Here is a 15,106-nt window from a genome sequence, read left to right as displayed (position 1 = left end):
GAAACCGTGCTGGAAAACAAATTTGCATCTCTTGAAAACACTATCCAGAAACAAATAGAAAATAAAATAGAACTACTGGAGAATAAAATGGAGGCAATAGAGACTAGATTGCATGTTATAGAAAAACAAAACCAAGACACTAACCAACCATCCCAGCAAGGAGACGCTGATAACTTAGAGGGTCTTAAAATGAAAGACATGATTAAAGAATTACAAGAAAAAGTTAATAGCCGCCTCACCGTAAATAGTGTGGTAGATAAGTTAGATATTAAACCAATTAAAGACGAAATGAAAAAATTAATAGAATTAGACCACGAACGTAACAAAAGGACCTTAAACCTTACAATCTTCGGTTTAAAAGAGGAAGAAGATGAGGATACTTTAGCCTTAGTCCAGACAGAATTACACAATAGATTACAAATTGAAACAACATGTCTCACAGAAGCAACAAGGTTGGGGAAATTAACCGAGAATAAAGGAAGATTAATCCGCATAAAGGTGAGCTCTACTGATCATAAGCACAACATACTTAGTAAAACCTCAAGTCTAAAAGGAACGGGAATATTCATAAATGAAGATCTCATCCCAGAAGATCAAGCAAAATTAAGAAAGGAGGTTCAAAAGGTAAAAGAAGCTAGAAAGGAAGGAAAATGGGCAATAATTAGAAATAGAAAAGCCTTTATTCGGGACAAAAACCAAAAAGATAGTAATCAATAGCAATTAAACATGCTCCGGATCCTTTCTTGGAACTGTCGGGGCTTCCCATGGAACAAAGGCCCCAAGCTAAGTTGGATCTCAAATGATGTTGATATTATTTTGCTTGTTGAAACTTGGGAGCACGAAGAATCTAAGGTCCCTAACATAGATGGCTTTATGCTATGGTCTACATGGAACAAGCGATCCTCCCGTAGAGGCATTGGGGGAATAGCTTGTTACATTAAGAAGAACATCTCCCCCTATGTTAGGCTTTATAAAAACGACCCTTACAACCAATTTAGTTGGATAGAGATCAGAGACATTAATAATAAAAAGTCCTACATAGCAATATGTTATTTCCCCCCCATTAATTCTAACTTCTATAAGAAGAAGAATCTAGATAAAACTAACCCTTACAATAGTTTAGAGAACGATATTTCTAGCCTAAGGAATGATGGTAATATCCTTTTAATAGGTGACTTCAATGCCCGAACTTCAAGTAACCAAGCTATTGTTTTAAGCAATCGTTCCAACCCTAATCCTCTTTGGTTAGACGAAGACCCTACCCTGGCTAGTAGGTACAAAAGGAGCTCTGAAGATCTCGGGGAAAATTTGTTTGGGTCAGAGCTTGTCAAGCTCTGTAGTGCTCAGGATCTCATAATTTGCAACGGTCTAAAAAAGTGGCCCAATTCCAGCAAGATGACTTGCATCCATGGACTTGGTAGCAGCGTAGTAGACTACGTTATTTCCGATCTTCCTCTATACAACGAAATGATAAACTTTGACATCTTAAACGACCACGAGCCTGACTCCGATCATAGGCCTTTACTTATAACCCTCAATTTTGTCATGCATAGAGTTCCCATAGAAAATAATACTTACAACCAAAAGAACTTAATATTTGATAAAAATAAAAAGGACCTCTTTCTAAATGAATTAAAAACTAACTTGCCTCCTCTATCTAGTATAGATAACATAGAAGACCTATATCATAATTTTACTACAACCCTCTCATATTCTATTAAAAAGTTCTCAATTGAAGTCTCAAATAATAAAAGAAATAGCAAAACCAATCCTTGGTATGACAAAGATTGTAAGAATGCGAGGAGAGCAATTAAGGAAGCTGTTGATGATTCTCTTAAAATGGACAAGATAAGAATATACAAAGCCCTAATTAAAAGGAAAAAGAGACAGTACATTCGTCAAAGACAGGAGAATCTCTTACACCTCTCTAAGGTAGCTCCTAAAAAATTTTGGAGGCAGATTCTGACTAGGAAGACTAAGGATAATAATAAAATTGCTCTTCATGATTGGAATTCTTATCTTAAAAAGCTTTATGAATCTCCTAATGTCACGGATAATTTGGAAACCCTGCTCACAATGAAAGAAGTCTTCTCTATAGAAGACATTAAGTTTGGGGTTAATCGCCTCGCGAACGGGAAAGCTAAGGACATTGAAGGTTACCAGGCAGAAATCTTAAAAATTGGAGGCCCTGTCCTCATCCCCCACATCCACAAGCTTTTCAATCAAGCTGTTAAGCAAGGGTTCCCTAAACCTTGGACTGAGAGCCTCATTATCCCTATTTTTAAAAGTGGAGATACAAATAACCCCTCTAATTACCGAACAATTATGATCAGCCCTCTCTTAGCCAAATTATATGGTAGTATTCTGGAAAAAAAGTTAAGCATATGGCTTGAAAGTGAAGATAAGCGGGCTAAAGGCCAAGCAGGTTTCAGAAGGCATCACTCAACAACAGACCACCTTGTTACGCTAAGGATCATTGCGGAGGAATGTCGTAATGATAAATCCAATTTATTCTGCTGCTTTGTAGACTTTAGAAAGGCTTTCGATACGGTTCCTAGATACAACCTTTGGAATAGGTTAGAAGAGCTAAAGGTTCCTCTTGAGTTAAGAGCTGCTGCTATAAGGCTATACGAGAATGTAATTGCCAAGCTAAAGAACAATGAGGGGTAGTCAAAAGATATTAAGTGTAACATCGGAGTTAAACAAGGTTGCCCCCTCTCCCCTACTCTATTTGGCATTTACATCGATAAGCTCGAAGGTTATTTAGAAGAAGCAGGATGTGGTGGCACAATCTTAGCTGGGATAGTCATTATCCTTCTTCTCTATGCTGACGATATTGTTCTTCTGGCAAGGTGCCCTTCTGATCTTGATAAGCAACTCAAGCTTCTTAAGGATTTCTGCTCTACCATGGGTATGACTGTTAACACAGACAAAACAAAAGTTATGATTATCAAATCTAAAAAGGACACTTGCGCTAATTTTACGTATGACAATAATAAATTGGAGGAAGTGTATTCTTACAAGTACCTAGGAATTGATATCCATCACAAGCTCAACTGGAACCATAGCATTGAGAAAAGGATCAATGGGGGATGGAAAGCTTATTTTGGTCTTGAAAATAATTGTAAAACAGCAAACCTCGTAATGTGGGATAAAAAGAAGTTCCTCTTTGAAACTTTAGTCACTCCTGTTATCTTATATGGCTGTGAAGTTTGGGGCTGCAGCATCTCCAGAGAATCATGGAGGAAGATTGAGCAAATCCAGAAGCGTTTTATAACTTATAACCTGAAAATTAAAAGTAATACACCCTATCCTATTCTCCTTATAGAAGCGGGTCTTTCTTCTATTGAGAGCCTAGCTATGCTCAGGTTTTTGATGTACAAGCACAAGCTCAATAACATAGACAATCATAGACTTCCTAAGCTAGCTTTAAATTCCAGCCAAAATCACCTAAGGCTTAACCGAGGATGGCATAAGGACACAAGGGCCTGGTTAAACTATTGGGAGATCAATGAGAATGATGCTTTGCAAAACATAAATAACATTAAAGATATTGTTGCTTCTAAGTTCAAAGAAAAATTGTGGTGTGAGAAAGATTTAGCGTCTAAAAGAAAATTAAGTTATTATAAGAAGGTCATCAACCCCACCCTTGAAGATCAAAAGTATCTCTCTATTCTAACTAGCTCAAAAAAGAAAATTAATATAGCAAAGATTAGAACGAATTCTCATGAGCTCCATAGTGAGACTGGCCGCTGGGTAGTTCCTAAAACGCCATGGATGGAAAGGATCTGCCATATTTGTGAGAATAAGAGCATCGAGGATGAAAACCACTTCCTCTTAGAGTGCCCTGCATATAACCACATTAGATCTCAATTTCACAACCTTTGTTACAATACTGACCTTTCTAGCCTTTTACAATGCCATAATTATAGTGAACTCGGGAGGCTTCTCTCCAAGCTTTTTGAGCATCGGAATAACATCTTAAATCAAAATAAATAATTTGTCTTTTTAGGTCCGATAGATCATTATTTGGTCTCAGTGGACGTTAACAACCATCACCATCACCACCACCAAATTCATTTAAAAGTTTTATTATTATCATTAATTATAAAAAGAATTAATATATGAGTCAAACACATATATTTTTTAAAACACATCCAAAGAGAAAATATAGTATAACAATAAGAATTGGTGATATATTTTTTAATTAAATTGAAAAGAAAATATAATTACCTTTGAAATAAATATCAACTCTATATCTTAAATACTATTAAAAATATTGTGAATATTCTACAATGGTTAAATTCTTATAATTTTTGTTTAATAATTATTGATAATGAAATTAAAATTCTAAAAACCATATTTCTCAAAATAAAAAAGTATATAATACAATTTAATTGAAACCTGTAATTATATTTATATAAATGTAAATTAAAAATAATTCATTTTATTTTACTTTATTTTATGTTGTCAAAATTAAAATTTCCATTCATAAATTGTTAATTTTTAACGAGTAAAAAAATGCACGATGTGAAATTGCTCAAGAAGAAATAAATTTAATTATCTAAAACAAAAGCAAAAAATAACTTATATGGCAACAAAGAGTATTGGTGTTTTGACAATTATATGAAAATAAAACCATATTAGTGTTTAAAGATGTTGGATGTCATGATATTTTGACAATTATATCGTAACAAAGAATATTAGTGTTTTGATAATTATATGGAAATGAAAAATTAGTAGTATTTAAGGATATTGGATGTCATGTTAAATAATAAAAAAATAGCAATTTAATTCAATAATTTTTTTCACTTTTTTTTTTCTTTTTTTTTTTTCCAGCTGGTTCACGGACCCTGGTCAGTTGATCCGCTACTCCAGGTTCGAGAAATCTGGGTGGACCCCACTCGAAGGGGGTCCACCCCTCGGTCAGTTGATCCGCTACTCCAGGTTCGAGAAATCTCCACCCCTCGGTCACCACAGACCTAACCCCAAGAGCTTTCGGGTTTCGACCCTGTGACCTCCCATTGGCGAGGCCCCGACTTGACCGATTGAGCTAACCCTTGGGACTTTTTTTTTCACTTTGGTTATTATATTATAATTGAATAATTTTTTTTTCATTTTGTTATATTATATGTCTATTATACTTTGACACATTTAAATGGTTGTATATTCACAACAACTGACTAACAATTAAACAATTTACATCGCAACCATAAACGAATAATATGGAATATATAATTTTTTATTCAGCGATGTATTTAACATATATTTATTAAAGAGTAATTTTAAAATTTTAAAATATTTTATTATTATACATAATGTATTTAATGTGTATTAGTGTTATTTTATTTATATAATAATACTAATTCCATGCTATATTATAGAATCTCTTTTTTCTCACCTATGTATTTTTAATTTGTTAACATTAATATTAATATGATGTACATGTAATATGCATTAGTGTTACTTTATGTATATAATAATATAATTTGTATTAATGTTACTTTCTCTTTATGTGGTATTATAGAGTTTTTAGTCGTAAAATATTTTTTCGCTCATATAAATTAATTTAATTTAATATAGTATATTTTATAAAGTATATATATATATATATATATATGAAAATCATAGTTAAGATAGATACTAAATTTGTATATGAGATTTGTTTTTGTATTAATTAAATTTAATACTGTACCAATTAAATTTAATTTATATGATTAAGATAAATGATTTTATTCTCTAAATTTATATTTAAATTTTAATATAATTTTTTAACATCATATAACTAATTAAAATGATTAATATTTTAAATTCATTTTAATTTAAACTAATGGTAAAATTAATAAAAATAATATATTTTTCATTAATTTAAATTAAAAAATTTCACCTAAAGCACCCAAAAAGTCTTGTGGATTGTCTTGTGGATTAAATGTCCATGCCCACAATGTCCAGGAATCATCATTAGAATGTCTACATGACATAATGTCAACCAATCATCTTTGAATATTTATTCATTAATGAATGAAATTAAAGGTGTCTCCATTACTACTACCGCTACTGCGTTGTAAATTGCAACATAAAGGAGAGAGGAAGCTCAACATTAATTTGAAGATATATGATTAATTAGTGTGAAAGTGTGTTCTAAAAGGCAAATTTTGCATGCATGATCTTACAATCGTGGTTCTTTTATGGATTTTTCATTTTTTTAAACAAACATATTTTTGATATTTCTAGAATAGAAATTTAAAACTATAATATATTGAATGTATTGTAGCTTATTATTCAAAATATGCTTCAGTTATACATAAAAAAGAACCATTAACTTGTCACTAGAAAATAAGGATTAAAGAGATTAAAGGAAATGACTCATGATAAAACATCACTATGGAATTGTGAATAGCTACAAGTGCCAACATTCAAAAGTAAAGCTTCCTTTGAGAGTAAATCTATTAGAACATTGTGCTCCCTGTAATAGTGAAGGATCTCAAGATCATCAAACTATTGTTGTGATTGTCATATCCTCCTTTTCCATAATTCCAACTGAAGGATTATATGATCCACCTTTTCATTGAACTAGTCCAGTATTATTTTGGGGTCACCAGTCAATTTAAAAACCTTTAGTTGCTTCCAAAAATCTAAACTCTAAGCACACAACAGAGCAATCAACTCAGCAACAAAGTTTGTACCACTTCCAATTCTCATCTTACATTTTAGAACCACATTATGAGGGAATAGAATGACAACACCAACCCCACAATACTCCTTTTGAGAGGAAACAACAAAGAAACGCCATACATTTCTTTTAGATAGCACTAGTTCCCCTATACTTTTTGTCTTCTTCAATTTCAAGGACTTAACTTGTTCTAGAAAAGCAACTCTAGAATTATGTACAATCATTGTTGAGGATACAATATCATTTTGAAAAAGAAATGTGTTTATCCCTAAATGAAAGTCGGGCATCTCAAATATGGGGAAAAATTTAGAACGAGACTAATTAAATCTCTAAACCCAAAGCCACAAACTTTCTTCCACAAAGTTCCCAGACCACCAACCTTTTATTTTTAGAATTAAATAAATAATCAATAAATTAACTATTCACGACATAAAACACATAATCGAAAACCTTTCCATCCATTTTTTGCTAAAACATCCCTAGTGAAAATTTTCTCAAAAAAAACTATTAAAAAATGAATTAAACCACTAATTTAATTCAAAAATCATATTTTCCTTAATCAAAATAGTGTATCCCTACTGTGTAAACCTCACTTTGCTTATTTTTAAAGCATAAAAAAATATCCTCTTCATCTTCCCAATGATTTTCATCTCTAAAAACTGCTATGCATTGGCCATCTCTAAATTATTTCATTATTATCATATTTGTTCACGAGTCATGAGTTGGAAAACATCACTAATATATGGCTAGCAAGTTTATCCGTTAATATAGGGAAGAATACACGTGGAAATAATGGAATGTTGATGGAGTATTATATATATACATATTAAATAAAACAGAGGATACATATCCATTCGTGGTTACAATGTCAATGACACACGCTTATGTTATCCCTGACATAGCATCGATGTATATATTAATGAATGATATAAAATATCCTTGGATATAATAATAATATTATAATTTATTATGTTTCAACTCTATCGATATCTAATTTGCAATAGAATAATAAATAATATATATTGAAATATGTACTTTTCAATTTTCAATATTAATAAAATTTGATATCTTTTAAAGTAGGTGTAATATATAGTAATTTGTAAATATTTTGATTTATTTTTATTGAAGTTAACTATTTAATTAGTTCAATCGAGCTCTCATTAATCATGTAAATGGCTGGATCGAGTTTTGTAAGTCTTAAAATCAATAATTTCAGTATTTTTTCTGTCAAATTTTTTGCAACTTTATTTTGTACCCTAGCCTATATAGGGCTGAATTTGTCGTGAGATAGTGGAGTTGATTACGTTGGATTCATGAAGAAATCCTCTATCCAATAGTATATGAGTTTGATATTTTCAAATTCATGTGATATTTTTCATCTAATTTCTTTTAAACATAATGCTTGAAATCTTTTTGAACTATTTTAAAGAAGTTGAATAAAAAATCAATATCTTAAATATAGACAATGATTTTTTTTCAAAAATTACCACTATCTTGGTTTACAAGTCCTCTTCAAAAGTGTAATTTTCGTTTTTCAATTTATTTAAATAGTTGAAAAAAAAGGAATCCTCTATCCAATGGTATATGAGTTTGACATTTTCAAATTCATGTGATATTTTTCATCTAATTTCTTTTAAACATAATGCTTGAAATCTTTTTGAACTATTTTAAAGAAGTTGAATAAAAAATCAATATCCTAAATATAGACAATGAAATTTTTTCAAAAATTACCACTATCTTGGTTTACAAGTCCTCTTCAAAAGTGTAATTTTGGTTTTTCAATTTATTTAAATAGTTTAAAAAAATCTTTCATGAACAGATGTCTCTACAAAATGCAATTGAAATATTACTTAGGCAACTTCGAAAAATAATAAAAAAATATAGTTTTGCATTAAAAAATAAATTTTAATAGGAAAAACTTAGCTCTCGCCGTGTATATCATGCTCATATATATATATATATATATTACACATTTTATACTAAGTTATACTCAGTGAACACACTCATACCTCTTAAGATGTGTGAAAATTTGTTGGGACAAGCATATAATTTAATGATACTAAATACTTTTGCAAAAAATATTATTAGGACAACAAAAATTTCTCCACAATTTGTCTTTTTACTTAAATCAAAATTCCTAGTGTTTATATGAATTTAGGGCTTCAATTCGATAAAAGAAGAAAAACTTGAAATTTAATTGTCACATTTGGCCCAAAAGTGTAACCCGTCTTCATGCTTTCAACCATGGTCTCTCACGCCTTCCAAAATATTTCTTCTGGCCTTTGCAACATCTTGCTCCCATTGGGTTAGTTGATGTGCATTCGACTTTGGAGGTTTTGCAATATCAATTTTCACATATTTTAGCACACGATTGTCATCGAGCATTACTTCCATTTGATCCTTCCAGTTTATGAAATTTGAAACAAAAGACACAATTCCACTCTATTGATCCATGAAATGAAAATCACAATTTAGAACAACATGCAGAGACATGCAACAAGCAAAACCACAATTACACAATGATTTCTAAGGGAACCCAACTGGGAGAAGAACCCCTCAAGCCTTTTTGCATTAATTAGTTGAATAAAGAAACTATTACAATTGCTAGCTCCAGCTCTGAGCTCAACCTGTAAAAGAATAATTGTTCTCTCTACTCAATGAGAAACTCTAGCCAACACTTAGCCAATTATTTTCCCACCAAGCCTCTTATTTCCTTGCACAAATCCTAAGGAAATTGGCTCCTAAAAGATAAGAATTTCCTGTAAATTGATTGCGCAATTCCTAAGGATTGATCACTTATGACATGCAACACCTGTACACTCAAAAGTAGTTTACAATTGATGTTACACTGCCTTGTCATCTCCACTTCAGCTGAGGAATTTGAATTCCTTGCGTGCACTAGCTATTTTGCGTTGATTGATCAGTTAACCGACAGACCTATGACTTAGATTGTTGTCCCACTACACTAGTGACCTTCAATTGATCAATAGTTAAAGGTTCTGAATACAACTGAGAATATTTTAACTAGATTACTAAAATTTAGAAATCACACATGCATAAGTGAATTCCAAACCCTCTAACTCGAATTTACTAAGCTAACTAAGTGAACAGATCCATGTCACACTAGTTAACTATTGATTTGGAAATTTCATTTATTCAATTTGAGTAAGGCTAAAGTCAAATTGAGACTTTCTTGCTACATTTTTTAACACATATTGTAGAATCTGGATCATATTAAAAAATATTATTACTTCGAAATTTAAGGAGAATTCGTCCGTAAATAAAGAACTAGAGAGAAATAGGAAATTATGATATTATGAGAAGGTGATCAACCCCAATCTTGAAAGCCAAAATTATTTCTCTTTATTGACTAGTATTAAGAAGAAAATGAACATTGCCAAGATTGGAAGTAATTTCCATGAGCTTGGTAATGAAACTAGGCAATGGTCAATTCCCAAAATGCCATGGCATGAAATAGTTTGTTACCTATGCGAGCTTTAGAAGGTTGAAGATGAAAAACACTTTCTTTTAGATTGTCCTTCGTATACCTACATTCAACCTAATTTTCAAAATATTGGTCACATTACCAACCTTCTTGACCCTTTAATTCAACAAAACTATAATAATCTAAGAATACTTCTCTCACTTTTCTTTGAGCATAGAAATAAAATTTTAAAGAATTCATATTAATCTCTTGCCTACCATATAGAACTTAGTTTATAGTAATAATCATCATCATAGTGCATTAATTATAGTTAATATTTGGGTCGAAAAGTGCCAACTGAAATTTTTTTATACTAATACCATGCACATTGTATTCAATAGGGATAAATATCAATTTATGTATATAAAAATATAATATGATTTAGTGTCACTTTGCGTATATATATTTTTTGCAACATTAGCCTTCTTATATTAACTAATAATTTATATATTTAACCTATTTTAAATAATATTTTTTTCATCTTAAAAACATATTTTATAAAATTAAATTATATTTTTTTCCTTAAATCATTATACTTAATATATTTAAATATATAAATATAATATTATTTCAACTATATTAACTTACACAGTTAAAATAAATGGTTGCTATTTTCTTTATTATATAAAATTAAAAATTTTGAATTATATTTAATCTTAATTAAAAATAAAAATAATAAAATTTATTTATTTATCCCTTAATTTTAATTAAAAATTTTCGCTTAAAAAGCTAACTGCACCGCTATCCCAAAAATTAGGTTTTGGATTAAATATCCATGTCTATAGTGTCAAGGAATCATCTTTGAATCTTTTAATCCAATGATGAATGAAATTAAAAAGATCTCCATTACTACTCGATCGTAACGTGCAACATAAATGAGAGAGGAAGCTCAACTTCAATTTGAAACTCAAATGTGAAAGCGCGACTTTAATTAGTGTGAAAGTGGGTCCTAAAAGGTCAACATTACACACATCACCTTACAATCATGGCCGAAGTATGGATTGACCATCTCTAAATTATTGTATTATTATCATATTTGTTACTCGGTCATGAGTTGTTGGAGAACTTCTCCGTTAATATATGGGACTCGGGAGACAACGTTATTCCCTAATATAGGGAAGAATACACGTGGAAAAAATAACGGAATGTTAACGGCGTGTTTTAAAAAACGATTGAGGATATATATTAATTTTTAAGTTACATTATATATAATTAGGAGGATCTCAATTTAATTAAAAATAAGGTTAATTAAGAAAATACGTTTCAGATTTAACATGAATTTAATTAAAAATAAAAATATATATAATTATTTTTAAAATAAATCTCAAATGTTTTAGCTAAGAATGCATATGTATGTATAGAAGTTTAGAAGGTGAGGTCTCTGTGTTCATGGTGTTGCAGGAGGGCATGGCAGTTGCATGATTGTGAGACTCTGTGAGTAAGAGAAGCACTTTGTTTCCAAGAGTTGGGGCTATCGTGGGGAGGGGGCATAAACAAGATCTCTCGTTCGTCATGGGTGCTCTTGTTGTGGCATATGTTAGGTACTTTCAGGTTTGGCGTTTGCGTCTTTATAATCAAACTATTAAAAGAACCTTTAATGATATCATTGATTAATTATAAAATATTAGTCCCTATAAAAAAAAATAGGTAATTGAATGCCTAGTTTCATCATACTCAACCCTTAGTAGAAGAAAGTATAAGGAGATGGTAAGTGGAGAGTACCATATCCTATCAACTAGACTAAAGTATCAACACATCATAATGTATCAAATAGACTAAAGTATCAACACATCATAATGTTTCTAATTATATTGACATCATATCAACTAAAGATTACTCATAACAAGTTATGAAAGATATATTCATCATGTTACAGCTCTCAAACCAAGTAAATATCTAGTCAATGACTATTCCAAAAAGAGTCCACCCAACCATATAAAACACCCAAGTCTAGTAAGAGGGTAGTTAGTATGCAATGCGAAGTTTAATAATTACTAGGAAAGAGTACAACACATACTAAGGTGCAATTCATCAAGAATTAGCCACCAAGGGAAACCCTAACAATCATCCACGGAGGATGATACTTGTAAGAATTGGCTAGAGATGATCAATGAAGAGTTAATCATCCATATATAATAATAACATTTGCTACCATAAACATCCAAATATCGTGCACAACACTCACAATAATAGATTACTCGACTTTCAACTCTAATATATTTAATGTAATATCTACAGTAAAGTCATCCATATATAATAATAACATTTGCTACTATAAACGTCCAAATATTGTGCACAACACTCACAATAATAGATTACTCCGCTTTCAACTCTAATATATTTAATGTATTATCTAGAGTAAAGTTCTCCATTAAAGAGTCTAACAATCTAAAAGAGACAAAAGTTATTTTGGACTATTTTTTTTTAAAAGAATAAAGAACAATTGGAAAATTTCTTGCTAGCATTACTAAACACTATATTGAATAGTTAGCATGTATCCTCCCACATGTTACAGTAATGTGCTAGAATTTGTACTAATTGTATCACTTATAATAAGACCACATACATAAAATATCCCTCTATAGAAAAATTTCAACAAAAATTAATAAAAACATTTTTTTTTTAAATTAATACTTCATTTTAAATATAATTTTTCTTTAAATTTATTTGTTAAAATTTCTATAAAATTTATAAAAAACATCTCTAAATTAAAATTAGAAATGAATAGAACTTTGAAAAAATCCCTTTCAACCACGGTACAATAAATATCCATAAATTAGAAATACAATTTCACCTCAACAATATTATTACTAATACAATTTTACCTCAAAAATATTCTAATATAATTTTACCCCAAAAGTATTCTAATTTTTACCTCAAAAATATTATAATATAATTTTACCTCAAAAGTATTCTAATTTTTTTTTGCTAATAGTTAGGAATCTAAACATCATCCACCTTTAACTTGGACACTTTGATAATAACCTTTCATGTGCCCTTTAGTTTTAAGAGAACAATAAAAATTTGCTATAAATATTATCTACTAATATTATTATAGGTTAATACCAATACCTTCTACATTAATGTGCTTGCAATGGGTGGAGGGATTTTTCCACCACTCCTTGTTAACATCTTCACCCAACCTTCCATAGAGGGGATGTAAGACAACAACATTAATGTTGTGAGGACATTCATCATAAAAGACAAATGGGGAAAAGATTAAGGTCAAATCATTAATATGAAAAGAAAATAAAGCTGTGTGATAAAGCAAGGGTGTGGAAGAATACACTTGGAGATAGAGGATAGTTGATGGAGGTGTGTACACTGTTTACCTTTTAGGAGTCCAATCATAGAGCTGCACGGTTGAACAAAACCTACCACACAATTGGCATTTGCATCACAATGCAGCAACGTGCATATGTAGAACGACAGAAGGGCATCGTTTTTCACGTTCCAAATCTGTTTTCGGTCCACATGAGCCGAATCTGTTGAAGCAAACACATCACATTTATCACATGTATCCTACTGCGAACACGCCTGGTGCCTGTTCTTTGCGGTGGGTAGGAATATTCCTGAGAAGCTTCTAGAGGTGCCCACACGGCATCCAAGATCCAGCGAAACTGCGTAGGAAGGAGTTTTGGAGAAGCGTTAAACGGAAGCAACCCATCTGCCCTTTAAATCCACACCGTAACACACTCATCATCAGGAATCACAGCTCAAGAATTCGTATCTGATTTAGCTCCTCTGGCTTGCAACCGATTTTCACTTTACTAAAGCACTCTAATTCGTCTCGGATTGCAGTTTGCCCAGGTGCTGTCCTTAGGGTTTGGTGGTCGTTAGGGTTTTTGTTTCAAGATTGTATTCTCCCTGTAAAGTGAGTCTGGTAATGGCGATTCCGAAGACGACTGTAACAACTGATAGGAAGTGGCTAGAAATCGCCCCTCCTCGGAGAGTATGTGTGGGAAGACGGCGGCCCTTGGAGAAAACACTGCGGCCAATCGCAGAAGAGCGCAGCCTCAGTAATGGTGAGCTCCTGGATGGCCTTTGCCCTACTTTTCCTGCTGTCAGTGGCTTCAGGGCGGAGGGCGATAATGAAAGATTTGCGTCAGCGGAGTGTTAAAGGTTTTCTCTGCAGGTCCCGTAATCTTTTTGGAAGTCTTGAAAATCAGGGAGCTGTTTATGGGAATCGATGCATGATCTGGATAATCCCTGTAACGGACTTATTCCTCTGTAATTGGAAGTCTTGAAAATCACGGAGCTGTTTATGGGAATCGATGCGTGATCTGTATAATCCCTGTAACGGACTAATTCTTCTGTAATTACCCAAATCTGTAATATATTTCTTACTCTTACGAAATTCCGGAAATATGTTCAGAAATGGATGGATTTGTGTTCTGAATGGTTAGGCTCATTTCCGCTGACATCTGTATGATTGGCATTATTTGAAGATTAAATTCGGGTTTAATCATCAGGCCATAAAATTATTAATATCTTCCAGATCCACAATTTTGTGCAACATCCATTTTGGAAATTTCGACTCATGGCTGGCGCAGCAGAGGATCTAAGCTTAAATGTGTGACTGGAATGCACTTTCGGGAATTTAACCTCTTAATTTCCAGTTTCCAGTTTTGATGCTAGCTTTCTAAAATAAGCCTGGAAGCCGGCTTTGGCCGTGCATAAAGCCTGGAAGCCTAGTTTAGCTGTGCATAATTTTTTTTCCAATATTATTCAACATAGTCATCTCACTCATTAAATCCTCCCAAACACCAATGCTATACATCATTGACAAAAACTTTCTAAAATTTTCACTGTGTGCAGAGCATATCCCTAATGAAACCTGGCGACAGCAACGTCTCTTTACGCATCTCAACATGGCCCACAATGTTCACTGTGTGCAGAGCATATCTCTAATGAAACCTGGCCACAGCAACGTCTTTTTACGCATCTCA

General features: G+C 31.9%; 1 protein-coding gene across 1 annotated transcript; it reads left to right on the top strand.

Moving 5' to 3' along the window:
- Positions 1-13,786: 13,786 nt before the first annotated feature.
- Positions 13,787-14,514, top strand: LOC149254768 (uncharacterized). Its single transcript, XM_089457099.1, has one exon. The coding sequence runs from the start codon at positions 14,044-14,046 to the stop codon at positions 14,275-14,277; it is 234 nt and encodes a 77-aa protein (XP_089313225.1). The 5' UTR covers positions 13,787-14,043; the 3' UTR covers positions 14,278-14,514.
- The last annotated feature ends 592 nt before the right edge of the window (positions 14,515-15,106 follow it).

This window comes from Pinus tabuliformis, chromosome 7, assembly GCF_031772625.1.
Source record: "Pinus tabuliformis cultivar Carrire ecotype Pingquan chromosome 7, CPIR1, whole genome shotgun sequence".
NCBI classification, from domain to species: Eukaryota; Viridiplantae; Streptophyta; class Pinopsida; order Pinales; family Pinaceae; genus Pinus; species Pinus tabuliformis.
The sequence above is the reverse complement of the archived record's forward strand: the minus strand, read 5'-3'. Positions and strand labels throughout refer to the sequence as shown.

What these genes read in the sequence shown, in the direction of transcription:
- LOC149254768 (XM_089457099.1), top strand. Translation starts at nt 14,044, where the DNA reads ATGGCGATTCCGAAGACGACTGTAACAACTGATAGGAAGTGGCTAGAA.